Source organism: Phalacrocorax carbo, chromosome 2 (genome assembly GCF_963921805.1).
Source record: "Phalacrocorax carbo chromosome 2, bPhaCar2.1, whole genome shotgun sequence".
NCBI classification, from domain to species: Eukaryota; Metazoa; Chordata; class Aves; order Suliformes; family Phalacrocoracidae; genus Phalacrocorax; species Phalacrocorax carbo.
The window spans coordinates 120,953,332-120,967,305 of record NC_087514.1 but is presented as its reverse complement, the minus strand read 5'-3'; the positions used below and the strand labels follow the sequence as shown (position 1 = coordinate 120,967,305).

Genomic DNA, 13,974 nt, shown 5'->3' with positions numbered 1-13,974 from the left:
TGAATGGAATTACTGTCACAAACGACTAGGCTCGTTCAAATCGTTTAACAAAAATGAGTCCTGCTTAAAGATAAGTGCTTGTGAACCTTGTATGCCTGCAGTAAACCCGGAAGTTATTAGAAAATATTTGCTAAAAAGTTCCTGTTGGAATTGTGTGAAGGGCTGCAGAAATGTATGGTCACTTGTTCTTTTCTTCAAATCTGATGTATTTCTTTAAGTGGCCTAGGACTTGGGGGGAAAATGGTGGTTTTCCTTTTGTCACAAACTGCACAAGACAATGTGATTTTAAAGGTTTTGGCAAATCTAAAAATGGACCTTATTTTTTTTTCTCTCACTGATTTTCAGTTTCTCTGTTACAGTTCTGCATTTTTTATGCTTTGACCCTAGAAGTAGGATCTTGATTAGTCTCTGTAGGATATAATAGCTTAACTGCTGCAAAGCTTAGCTTCTTCAAACCTAGCTCTCTCCTCAGATATTCCAGTGAGACGATGGCTTAGGATATAACAGACTTTATCAACAGGAAAAACGGAGACACTGTGGTTAGCTTATTTAAAATCCTGTGTTAATCTGTCCCAGGAAGAGAAAAACAGCATCAGACAGTGTACACATGTTGAAGATGTGAGGCTGTAAACAACCAAAGATCAACTTTGCTAAAACGGAAAACAATTTGCAGTGAAAATTATGGGAGATATAAAAGACGAATTCTTAAAAGCACCTGCTTTACTGGAATCTATATCTACTGAAGAAAAATCTTTAGGAGTCTGGTTCTGTAACCTCGAGCAGCAAAATCAAGATTTTTTTTGGTTCCCACTGCATATACACATAAGTAACTTCTAATTAATCCATGTTGCTTCTACAGCGTCAAAGGCTCTCAATAATAGTTTTATTTTTCCCCCTGGATGGATTATTTTTCCACAAGTCAATGAGTGATGAATCAGAAACATTTACAGCTTGATATCTTTTTAGTTCAGCATATTAAATAAGCTGTAGATATATGGCTGGATAGATGTATGATTATATACAACCTAATGATAGACTAACGATAGATATAGACACAGAGATTTACGATTAAGTAAATCATAGATATGATAGGAATCAGAAATATACATGTAAGATATATTTGATGTGGTATGACAAATATGATCTAACAATATCTTAATGCGTCTTGTAATATGATGATATTATAATCTTCTGACCTTAAATATATTATATGAAATATGTAAGATATACTATAGAAAACACATCTCTAATTAGATATAAACACATTCCGGGCAGTTCTTAAATAGTATATAGAATCTTCAGGGTTATAATTTACTTTAAGCTGAACTTCAAATAGGAAACAAGCTTTTCACTCATCTATCACTGCTGGTTTCTGTAGTCTATAAATAGGGTTGTATCCTCAGAACTCCTCAATAGATTTGGATTACATTGGAGGCCCTTAAAGATGGAATGGGAACTGCCTAATATTTTTACTGAAAGAGAAACTACTTTTTTTTTTTTTCTTCTGAATAGGCAGTTGGCATGCTGAATCTGTACAGAATGTCCCCACTAGCCAGATGGTGGGGAGGAGGGCATACGGTACAAGTTTCAACTCTTTTTAAATTAAATCCCCCTCTGGTGCTTCTTGGCTTGTTGCAGATGCACAGAATGCAGCTGACATTAGTCACTGATTTACTGGAAGGGAGAGAAAGGGGCACCTCAGGGCCCTTTTAACCCCCCCATTGCGACAGGCTGATGGAATATACCCTCCCCATTCATATCGTATAGCCATGGGGTTTGTTCATCCCATATCCACTCCTGCCAACTTCAGCTGGGGCTGTATCCAACCCTTGGTGATGTATGAACTTGAGTCGTGATCTATTATTTAATACAAAAGTTAGGCTAAAGATGGCGATGTTGCCGGGAAATACTCTAGCACCTATTTCCAAGGCAGACAGGAGCCTTTTTGTGCTGCCCTGAAATGGATTTTTGTTTTTTTAATTCCCTTGTGCTGAAGTTTGATATTCATCAGCAGTGGTATGGGAACACTTCTGAGCACTTGCTCCCACCTCTGTTTTGTCCTAACACAAGCTTGTGTAGCTGGGTAGGAAACCAGGTCAGAACAACCTTGTTAAATTCGGGTATTTTTACTAAGTGTACTTCACTAAGTTTCTAAGCATTACGTAACCTGTGTGTACAGTTTTCAGTCCTCCCCTTGCAGCCTTATTGTTGGGGTCAATTAAGAATGCATCTGAATACAGATTTAGTCTTTTAATTCACCACTTGGGGTTACCTTAAGGTTAGGGGTCTTTTATGCTAGAGCAAGTAGATGCAATAGAAGCACGCTACATTAATTGCTTTTATCAGTAATGTCTACCAGCTTCAAAAAGGTGACCTCAGACCACTTTTGTTAAGACACAAGGGAGGAAAAAACCCTCTGAATGGTAGACTTCCATTTTTATACACATAGTAGTAATTCTGAAAATGAAAAGGGATGTGGAATGTGAGCTCTCCTGTAAAACAAAAGTTTATAATGAATTTCTCCCAACCTGAAAAGCTACCACATGCTTTCACTTGATAAGATTTTTGGCTCCAAGTCTGAATAAAATTACATAGTCCAACACATTACGCTTAAGTGTGTTATCAAACAAATTATCTTGCTCTTGCCAGGAGCTGAATCTTACAACTATGTAAACATCTGTTTACTAACTGCCAGCTCCTTACTGAGCATTACCTTCTCCCCCATTTTATCCCATGAATAGTCTTGAAAAGGAACTTGCAAGTGCTGAGAGACTTGGCAAGATTACTTGTCTGTAATATATGCTGAATTCCTGAAATTCTTGGCACATTAGCTTTGAATCAATTCAAACTCAAGTACTTCACTACTGCTGGTTTTTTTTTTTAAACTGTTTAATTGTTTAAATGTCTTTATTCTCCATCACAGACATTTTGCTGTAATGTAACTGAAATATTTTAAAAGTAAATGCAGTGCTCTTCTTTCCCATTTAATGAACTGCAGTTAACCCTTCAGCAAGACATAAACCTTCATGAGGGAGTGGTTTTCCACCTTGTGCTATGCTCAGGCCTTAACATGGCTGTAGCTGCAGCTGACAGCGCAGAGGAGCGGTACCTTTGTTTGGTAGCAGACATCCTAACAAGGCATGTTGCCTGCCTCAGCTAAGACTTCCAATAGTAACTTGCTTCACAGCATATTCCACTTACAGAGCACAATCTCCTTGGACATACCTCTTGGCTGTCTTTTTCCAGGCAACGGGAAACTAGCTCTTTACTTCACAAAATAGGTAGGATTGTCTCCAGAAGCGTGAAGCCTTGGTAGGTAGGATAGATGCACTTCTTTCAAGAGCTTCCACTTTAGTAGTGAAGCTTTTACTGGAGTAGTCAACTTGGAAAACAGTCACTGAGGGTAAAACAGAAACAGCTGAAGAGCTCTGTATTTCCTAAATGAAGGGAGGGGAAACCTTTATGGAAAGTAGGCAATAAATATTTTTAATTATTTCAAAACCGTGCAGCTGAAGGAAGAGAATGGCAGGTGAGTCTGGACTATGTGGGAGAGATTGAAGGTATCGAGAAAAGTATAGAAGATGAAATACAGGTTTGAGACAACAGTTGTGCTATGGTCAGAAGGGGAATTCACCTGGTCGTTCTCTGAAGGACATATTAAACCAGACTTTCTTGAATCCTTTGAGATTGTATGTTCATAACAGTTCAATCTGATTTAAGGTTGGAGCCCCCATAGTCCCGGCACTGCCCCACGCTGCCTTCCTGTACCAGTTCTGGGAGTTCAGCAGTAACGCCGCCTCTGAGGTAGGCTTTCTGCTTAGCTGGATCGGTCCCCCTGAGCTGGGTTACCACGAGATGACGGTGCCAGGGCCAGCACACAGGAAGCGCAGAACTGAGCATCAGCAAAAGGAGAATGGTAAAAGCCTGATTTTATGTCAACTTAAGTTGCTGTGGTGCTGCACCCCCTCTCTGAACGTAGAACATTAGTACAGCCACTATTTAGCGATGGGATGAGAGGGTTTCATTTGATGGTGTTTTAAAAATCAGTGAAATCTAATTTAAGACTGTCATAAACCAAAGTTACTTAATTAGCATAATTGTACAGTGTCAAGACAGGGCTGAGCTAAGGTAATTTGAAAATGTAGCTATGCTTCTTACATCTTAACATGCTCAGATTTATAAAACGAAATGAGTACTTGTTTTCTCTGGGAAAACTGTATCATTTATCTTCTTTTAAACTTGTGAACTGATTTTATTATTTTATATATGTGTGTGTGTGTATACACACACACACATATATATATATATAAAAACATTCAGACTTTATATAGAATTTATATAGAATTACCATGGATTTTTACTCTGGAGATTTCTGTTTGGAGCTGAGGTGATTGCTGCTTTCACCTATCAGTTGAACACCATGGATGGAAAGGATGTGGGGAGAAAATATGCAATACATTTACAAATGACACAAGCCATTTAAAGTGTGTAAATTAGAAGTCCCAGTATCATCCCTCCCCTGTCCTGAGTCCAGTCATACAGGTACTCTGTAGAGAACTGTAAAAGCACTGGTGAGTTTTTTGGCATCAAGAAGAAAGACAACGAATAAGAGATTAAATCAAATGAAAGTCCATCTTGACAGAAAGTCATTTTTCTTCCAGAAAAGCTAATTTGTGCTCAGTCTATTGAGGGTGGTTTGAATTATACCTAAAGCAAATAGTTGAGAAGCCTGTTTTGAGAGAAGGATCACATATTAACCTTTTCTGCCCCAAACTGAACTGCTATAGAAAGGTTTGTCATATTAAAATACTGTTGATGTTACGATTCACAAAAATGTTTCCCTCTTTATAATACATAAATTTCTCATGAAATTAACAAGATCTGTAGTATATTTCATTAGCATTACTCAACACAGACAGAATTTAAACACATGCATCTTTAACAGGATCCTTTAAAAGGAACTGGAAGTTCACTTCAGAGCAACGAGTATTTCAAGTGCTGTTATGGTCTGAAAAGTGACTTCAACAGAATTCTGTATAATAGATCTCCAGTCTGTGAGCCATGCAGTTACAGGTATCTTTGACACATTTATTTTTTTTCCCTTGAGATGAAGTTGAATTGATTGTGATCCTGAAGACTGAACCAAACCTGAAGTTAAGCTTGCATATACACTTGCTGCAGGTTAAGGCCTATCTGTTTAATGCCATTAGACTGAATTCTCCCTTCTTTCTTTCCAACTGATTGATGGTACTATCTGGAATGTCACACATTTATTACCTTTTAATTTTTCCAAGTCTTCCAAAGGTTCTTAATTTTTCTGAAGATGGAGAAAGGCAACTAAAAGCAACCTTTTGGGTTGCCTTTAGATTCATAGTGAGGCTAAGTATGCTTTTTTACAGCTGTCTATTCAAAAATATAAACCCAGACAAAAAAAAAACCAAACAACCAAACAAACCCCAAAGAAACAACCTAACCATTTTATCAAATCACTAGGTTTCAGCGCTGAAGGCCGCTGAAGGTCTGACTTGGGCATCAACAGGAGGCAAATTAGGAGACTCCTGTGGGGGAGAGGGATGGGGAGGAAATGGGGTGGGAAGTGGGGTGTGGTGACAGGATGACAAGAACGTTTTTGTTTTGCTCATGCGGAACATTGAAGTGGTGACAACACACCAAAGGAAGGAGAGCGCCTGGGGCTGGGGGCTGCTTAAATTGCCACTGAATGCTCAAGAAAATCTGCTTTCCTAAATGCAAGCCTATTATCAGCAGGTCCACTTGTTTTTAGAAAGTATTTTCAGGTCTGCAAACTAGAAAGATAAAAATAGTGATCTAACAACCACTAGGATGTTCAGTCTTTTTTCCCCTCAAACCTATCAGTATTGCATATCCTTTCCAGCACTATTTTTAAAAAAGAGATTCTAGCTGTGAAGTTTAGAGATTGTCTGGCCTTTCATATTTGAATTTGTAATTGTTGTTCTAATTTGTGTATGCATTTTCACTGGAATTAGTTGTGGCTAGACATGTTTGCTCATTGGATATTCAAATGAGCATTTTATTGCTAAATACTTTACAAGATTAAAAAATGTAAACCAAATATTATTGTAATTTTTGAGTACAACTGGCTACTGTAAGCAAAGATTTTTCTTTTTAATTTCAGACTATCTCCACAATCATATTCTAGTATTGTTTTGGGTTGCCAAATAATGCCACGCATTTTTGTGAGGCTTTCTGAAGATATTAGGGCTGTCCTAATACTCTTCTGTATCAAGCTGACATTAAGGTCAGGATTTTTTAAGACACAATATTCAGCAGCAGATGGAAGTAAAACACTTTGAGCCTTGTTTATTGAACAGTCACTGTTTGTAGGTGTAGTGTGGCGGAAACAGTAATATAACTTTCAAGGAATGGATATAGTCCTGGTATAATGCAGAAGAGGCACTTCCCAGCTGCCTGGCAGGATCACAGACTTGCCTGATTGGCAGATGTACGCTAATGTGAAAGAGAGTAAGCTCTATGTTAAGCTTTTTTAATTCTCACTATACAGTAGGGCTTTCTTTTGACTTTCCCCTCTTTTAAGACACAGGAACAAAGATGGTTCCTTAGTAGGTGGGCTTTGTTACTGATACTTAGATCTCAATAGCTCCAGTTGTGAACAAGCTCAGCAACGTTCAAGAATTCTTTCCCAATCTTCTCCTCAAAACTCCTCAAAGCATAGTATAAAGAAGCCCAAGTATGTTGTGGATGTAAATAGCATTTGGACCTACAAGCTTTGGGTTTTTTCCTTCATGAAAATATTTACCTAAGCTTTTCATATTTAATGGTAACATCAGATATTGAAAGCAAGAGCTACCTGTTTTAACAAAGTAAATGTTTTTTCCTAATGAGTTATTGTGCATTGCTTTTATGTTGAAATTGAAGCATCATAACTAGCATCAACGTGGTTCTTTGCTTGCCTTACAAACAAGTTAGCAGAAGCAGTATCTTGGAGAAGAGTCATTGCTACAATGATGGTGTTACTTACTTGTAGCGGGACACTTGGAGTAACCATGGAGATATTCGAGTAACATGGCAACTATGTGGGACAGGTCTGAGCATTAGGTATTCTCAAACAATTAACCTGCTTGTTGTCATCTTATTTTCCTGAATGCAAATATCTAGGGCCTGTGCTTTAACTCTTGCACTTGTAACTCTTCCCTACCTCTCACAATATATTGATACATTTATATATTTTAGCACTCACACATTTATCTTCAACAGCTTCAAAAGTATGCTTTCTGACTGCACCTTGTTTAGCTAACGGGTTGGGAGATTTAATTAAAAATATTTAAAATTTAGTTCTGTTAAATGCTTCTTATGAACTGACAAAGACAGATTTTTGTTTCTGCTGCTGCTGAACAAACACAAAGTGAAGGTGACAGGTCGTTAATCATGAGATGTCAATACAATTGTATTTCTCAGACCATGTTATCATGCTCCTTCAGAAACGGGGTGTAAAGCCTACAATTAGCATGCCTCCATTAGATTTTGACCTTAAAAGTCAAAAGGCGTTTAGTTCTTACTGGTGCTGTGCATCATACATTAAATACAAAATTTATTATCTCAGTGGAAATTACTTTTCTTTAACAACTTCCCCAGCCTTAGAGCTCAGCATTGGAACTGTAGTTTCAAATAATATTCCTTCGGTGTCTAGGTAAACATAATCTAACTGCTAAAGCATTTGCTTTACACGGTACTTACCTAGTGATAAGGGTTGGTGGTTATGCAGCTGGTAGCTAAAACCAGGTTTTAAAAGTAGCCACTTGAAGCGTTTAAGATACTGTATTGAGTCTTTTTTTTTTTTTAGTTTGCTAAAATTTGAAAGACCATGATAATTTGTCTGGTGATTTGAAAGAACGGAACTGCACGTCTAGCCTGGGTATACTGTAACCCTAAAACCAGCAGCTGCTCCGTGTGCGTGACACCTCGGAGGCAGCCAGCGCAGAGGGCGGCAAAGAAAAACTCTGAAGCGAGTGGGTGTTGCGGGATCGCTTTCCCACGACCAGCCCAGGGCCGGGGCTCGGAGGGCCGGGCTTGGCTCCCGGTGCTGGCAGGGGCCCGGCGGACCGAGGGCACGGCCGCGCCCCGGCGCTGGGCGGCGGCAGCGGGCCTCACCCGGAGCCTGGGCCGGAGCGCTGCGGGCCGCGGCGGCGCTCCCCGGCTCCCTGCGCTGGCGGCTCGGCTCCATCGTCCTCACGGCAACCTGCCGCTTCTGCCGGGGCGGGGAGGCGAGGGGAGACCTCCAGAGCTCCCCGCTGCTGCCGGGGCGTTTACACACCACATTCCCGTGGCGACGCACCCACCCCCGGGCCGTGGCTATAACGGCGCCCCTCCCCCCTTCCATGTCCCGCTCTTGGGGCGCAGGCGCCCGCCCCGATGGGGTGGGGGGATCCCCCCCCCCGCCCGCCCGCCCTTCCGGCGCCGCGCCCCGCCCCGTCCGCCGCCTCTCCCCTCCCCACGCCGCCCGCGGAAGTGAGCGGAGCGGGGATGCGGCTGTGTTGCTGCTGCCCCCGCTGCTGCCCCGAGCCGCGGAGGTGAGAGCCGCGGCAGAGAGGAGGAGGAGGAGGAGGAGGCGGAGGCGGCGGCGGCGGCGGCGGCGGCGGCGGCGGCGGTGGCGGCGGTGGCGGCGGTGGTGGTGGTGAGGGCGCTGCCGCTTGCGCCCCTCTCCCCCACCGCACCAACCGCCGCCCTGCTCCCCGCGGCGGCCTGCGCCACAGGGTGAGCGGGTGGGGCCGGGGCGGCGGGGGGGAGCCGCGGCGGGGGCTGCGGGGCGGGGGTCGCCCAGCTTTCAGGGAGCCGCCGCCCCCCGTCCGCCTGGCGCTGAGGAGACGGGGTGGGGGGGGTTACTTGGGGTGAGGGTTTATTTTTAGGCGCGGGGCGTTCGTTCCGCGCGGAGCCCCTCCCCGGGCGGGACGAGGCTGGCGGCGGCGCCGGGGGCCAGGGGGAAGCGGCGGCGCCGCTCCGTGTTGCTGGAGCCGCTGGGCGACTAATCCTAATCCTCGGTGGCCTCCGGCGGCTCTGCGGGCTCCCCGTGTGTGTGTGCCTGCTCCGCGCTGGCCTGAGTGGAAAGGCGGTGGAGACCTATGGGGCTCGGCTGTTGTAGTCTGGGTATTTTTTTTTATTATTATTTTTTAAATTTCCTCCTTTTTAGCGCTGGTTTCTCTTGCAGATGTTGCTGCAGGTGGGGGCAGAGGGAGCAGTGTGATTGCCTGGGATCTTGGGGCATCTCTCTCTTCACCTTTCAGCTCCCACTCCAGCGCTGCTGTTGCTAAAGACTTTTGTAACTCTCGACTCAAGTACGATTTCGATGGAAAATGAAGGTAAAGGTCTCATCAGAGTCACTGACTTCATTGGAGCTAAGAGGATTTTTGCATGCAATTTGGTGACAACTCCTACTGGTGCGTGTGTATGTTTTACCGTTCCAGGGGTTTGCAGGGTTGCTCTCGTGTGTTAATCTCGTGGTAGGAATTTTGATCTGCGTTTTGTAGTTTAAGACTTGTAGGACCGTGGTTTTTCTTTATTTGTACTGCTGCTTGTTGAACTAACCAGACAGATTTTATTCTCTCTTGACAGATACTCAAAACATCTATGGGGTGTTTTAGTGCTCTTTGTGTTTGGAATAGAAATCTCTTGTTTAGATACGGGCTTCTGAGCAGTAGTTGCTTGTATTTGCTTAGATTATATGCTTTTGGTAAATTTTATCTTTCAGGATGAAATTGAGAAGCATTAACTGCGTTTTTGTTTTGAAATATTTTTGTGCATATTCTGTGTTCTTAAAATGTCTTGATTTTGCTCTTTTGGGCAATATTTAATTAAAGTGGTGCTGAAGTTTTGCATTATACCGCTTGAAAAATCTGGTATAGAGTTGTAAACTCTATGTACTGAAAGAATTTGCTCTGTTATGCTTTTTCCGTCTTGTCTAGTTGGGAAATGACTTAATCCAGGGAGGTATTTCAGTTTTAACATGTTGGGCTTCTGTTTATGCTCTGGGAACCTTGAAAGTCCCTTTGTATTGGTGATAGCAACTGTGAGCTTCGCTGATTTTTCCTTTCTGTTCTACTCTGGGTGTTGAAAGTGTCTGAAATATATAATTATTATTATTATTATTTTATATATATATATCTATAAGAAAACTGTTGTTTCCCCCCAACCCCCTTATGTCTTCAGTAGTCTTTGAAGATATTAGATGGATTTTTAAAGTGTCTACCGGATTTCCTTTGCAATAGTCTGTTATGTGAGACATAGGAGCTCCTTTTCCTTCCACCCCATTCTGAAGAGAGAGTTGCTTTTTTAATAGTTTGACCTGAATGGAGAAATGGATTGAGTTTGTCTAATTATTTTCCATGGCTGGATGTTGTTCTCTTCTGAAATACGGTTGTCTTCCATGACTGGAAAGTTGTAGTAATTGTGAAGTCCAACCTATGTTGAAAACTACATAGGTTGTTATAATCTGGCATTCAGAACTCTTTTCTAATTTCAAAATAATGTCTTCCAACTGAATATTTGTAATAAAGAGCATGGAAGGAGCACCTTCAGGTAGAAGGAATTTTGCAGTGTTGAGGAGCATCTCTAGAAGATTGATCTCTGTTTTGGAGGCTAGGTAGCTGATAGAAGTGGTGTCAGTGGCTTTGCGTTTCAGTCACTGTTGCAAATAAAACGATTTTTTGAATGGGCAGCACTGGGGGTGGGGAAGCAAGGCAGATGGAATGTCATTGAATAGAAATATACTTACGGGGGAAAAAAGTAGCTGTCTGACATTTGTGTGCCAAACCCAAAATGGCAGGATGGCTTCTAATGCCTTTTAGTTCTGTTATCAAACGAATCGTGTACCATAGATGTAGTTTATAATTAAGTTGCATAAGTTAGTACAGCCCATTCTAATGTTTCTGAATGCTGGTAGCACAAAGATGGCATTTCTTAAGTTTCTTATGGAATAAATAATGTTAGTAGTGTTGGTATGACAGAAGTAACTTTAAAAAGCTTCATCTAGGGGAAAAAAAAAAGATCAGACATGTATTTCAAAGGCAGAAATCAGTGCTATGGCTTGTGGAGGGCTTTCAAAATGGAGTAGGTTGCTGAGGGTAGGAGGAGAGCTAAATTTCAGTATGAATAAAAATATTAAAAAGACTGAGTTGTCTCTCAACATTTGAATTACTTCCTCTTGTCTTTCCACTCCCCCCCCGCCCCGTCTCATAATTTAGTATCTGGGGAGGCACATATATTTACAACTGTCTACTGTCTGTTTCGGTGTTCTTGGTATTTCTGAGCTTTTTTATTCATTTGACATTTTCAGACAGCTAGACACTAGTAGTCTTCATACTGGAACTTTTTAACATTCTTTACAGGATCCTCAATGTATTTTCTCCAGGAGACAGTTGAAGAATCTTTGTAATCTTGTAGAACAAGTTAGAATATCTTTAAACTTTTTTTTTATTTGTAAGCTTGTGTTTGAAAGGTCTCTTTAGTTTGGTTATTGAGCAAGAGATTTCAGATTTGTGCCTCCTCCCCCGGTACTTGAATGAATATTCAAGATCGGGAAGTGATAAGGTGGTTTGTAAAACTGATGTTTTTCTGTGTTAATTCAGTTTTCATTATAGCAGGATTGTATGTTTACTCTAAGCTAGTTAATGGTTTTGCCTCAAGACTTCTGGTTCCTGTCTCTTATGTTGGGATGACTAAACTTCTGCAAAAATTAATGTGTCTGATGGTAATGGGGAAGGAGAGATTTTCCCATCATAGGAAGACTTCTACTTAGGTCAATAAAACTGTGGCTTAGAGGAATGATGTTTGTATTTCTGTTTGGAAAGACAGAATTTTGTGACTTCTTCCTGTAAGTGGACCTTTTTCTTAAACTGTAGACAGTCAAGAGAACTTGCAACTGTTAGACAAAACATAACTCTGAGTGCAAAACTAGGCTTTGTAATTTTTTCTCTCTGTTGTTGCCATTGGGATGTCTTCAGTAACTTTCTATAATTGTAGTCTGATTTTTTTTTTTTCCTTCCTTTTGTCACTAGCTTTCAGATTGTGACAGGTTCTTTGTTTTACTGAAGATTGTCTTGTAGAAGACTGCCTTTTAATAGAAAAATAAAGAATACGGTTTAGGTTGCATCAACTTTGAGCTTCTCTGCTCTGAGGTCAGACTATGTTTACAAATGCAAATTGTTAAATAGGAGTACTGCTTTGTTACCAAGACCTGCTTGTAGCATGTGTTTTCAGATCATTAAGTGCCTAACAGAAGAGGTCAGAGTAACATTTTTCTCACCTGTAAACCAAAACGACTTTCCCAAAATCATGTAGAAGGTTGGTACAAAAGCTCAGACCAGACTTACAGGAGTAAGAACATCATACGGTGATTCTGAAATCCTCCTTGATCTTCGTTGTTTTGAGTCCTGGTTAATTTCAGCTAATCCTCAAAGATGCTGTTAATTTCAACCTGTAGTCTGTCAGCAGTAATTTCAGGATAGTTTTGATAATTGGAAGAACAGTGAGATAGAAGTCAAGATTTTTTTTCCTTTGAAAAAGATGCTTTAGTTCTTCACAATCCTGAGATGACAAATGGATCATTTTTGTTTTTCATGTGCTTGCAGTGCAGTTGAATTTCCTAATGAGTTTCATGGGTGTTTTTCTTGAATGGTGAAAATGGGCTTAGTTGTTAAACACAGAAGATCAGTGAATAGATTTTGATTTTTGGGGGCAGTGAGTTAGCACCCTGGACTTAGCTCATAATGGATTAGGCAGCTGTAAGTACTGACAAATGGGTGGAGCGTGTGTACATGCAACTGAAAACAGAGGGGGAAGGGATGCCTGCAGCAGCAACAAGAAAACAATTTAAATTGTTCCAGAGTGGCATCATCAGTTGTTTCATGAAAGTTATAGCCAAAACAATAAGGAAGAAATTTGTGATGAAAAGATGTTAGAAATCCTGAAATGGACTTGGTGTTATCACAGCAGTTCATGTTTCTTTTGATATGTAGATGATTTTTTATAAACTAAAGGTGAAATGAGAATTTTAATATTCATTGATTACTGTTTCTTACCATCTGCAGCGTGCAGAAAATTAGAACTCAATACTTTACACTTATGTTGGCAAAAAAGTCACTTCTGTTTAACTTAGAGGATAAGGTAAGAGAAGAGATTTTTCTTTCTTTTTTCTTTTTTGAAGTGGAGAGCCTTCACTGAAGGCCAGTTCTAGTAGATACCCTCCTCTCTTTTAACAGTGCTTTGGTAAGTTAAAGAACCGCTAAGTTAACATAGCGCTTATCTTGCATTAGAAACAGACTTCTTCTTTAATTGAACAGTCATTGTAATTTTTTAATCTCTTGTTTGACTGGTTGATGGAGCGTTAGATAGTTTTAGTCTTTCATTTTTTTTCCCATGCAGATAAATCAGTAATATTAATCTGTAATAATCTAGAAGTGGTTTAATGCGGAATCTGCTTGAGTTCAGACATCACAGAACATATATTTATTATTTTCCTAGCTTTGTAACTCCTTTACATGGGGAGTCTATGGCATAATCTCTTCTTAGTGAGTCAGGAAAAACAGTGGTGTAAGGAAAATGCAGGCAATTTTCAGAGTAGCTAATTTAACAAAAGAGAAACAAACTCTTTACCAAAAAAGCAAGCAAATAGTTTGACAAGTGTGTGGTGATGTTGGGATGCTTTTCTATACGGCTGAATGAAGTGGTCTCATTACTACTGAAAGAAGATCCTGCTCTCAGCTGTGTTCCTGCTGTATGTATTGTGTTGGCTGTCATGGTTGTTGAGTTTGTCTGGCTTGCTAGCTCAACAGAAGGTTAGCCCAGCCCTTCTTTCCTCTTGCCCCTGTTGAACAGCTTTCTATTGAATTAGTAAGTTGAATGGGCTCATGAAGCATCCAGTTAATGTTGAAAACTGAGGGGCAAAGCAGTGAGACCTCCACCTTTTAGCATAAGCAGACCATT

The 13,974-nt window shown here is 40.9% G+C and overlaps 1 protein-coding gene across 4 annotated transcripts in view; it reads left to right on the top strand.

The window, feature by feature from the left end:
- The window catches only part of ATP2C1 (ATPase secretory pathway Ca2+ transporting 1), a 69,784-nt gene that overhangs the window by 9,941 nt on the left and 45,869 nt on the right, over window positions 1–13,974 (top strand). The window contains exons 1-2 of one of the 4 annotated variants that reach the window (XM_064444135.1): window positions 8,462–8,567; window positions 9,203–9,353. The exons of 1 other annotated variant lie outside the window; for it this stretch is intronic. In XM_064444135.1, coding sequence (XP_064300205.1) covers window positions 9,348–9,353 — 6 coding nt within the window. In that variant the 5' untranslated portion in view covers window positions 8,462–8,567; window positions 9,203–9,347. Of the gene's footprint in view, window positions 1–8,461; window positions 8,568–8,625; window positions 8,752–9,202; window positions 9,432–13,974 lie in introns of those variants that run through there. 2 more of the 4 variants (XM_064444134.1, XM_064444137.1) reach the window with 2 other exon arrangements.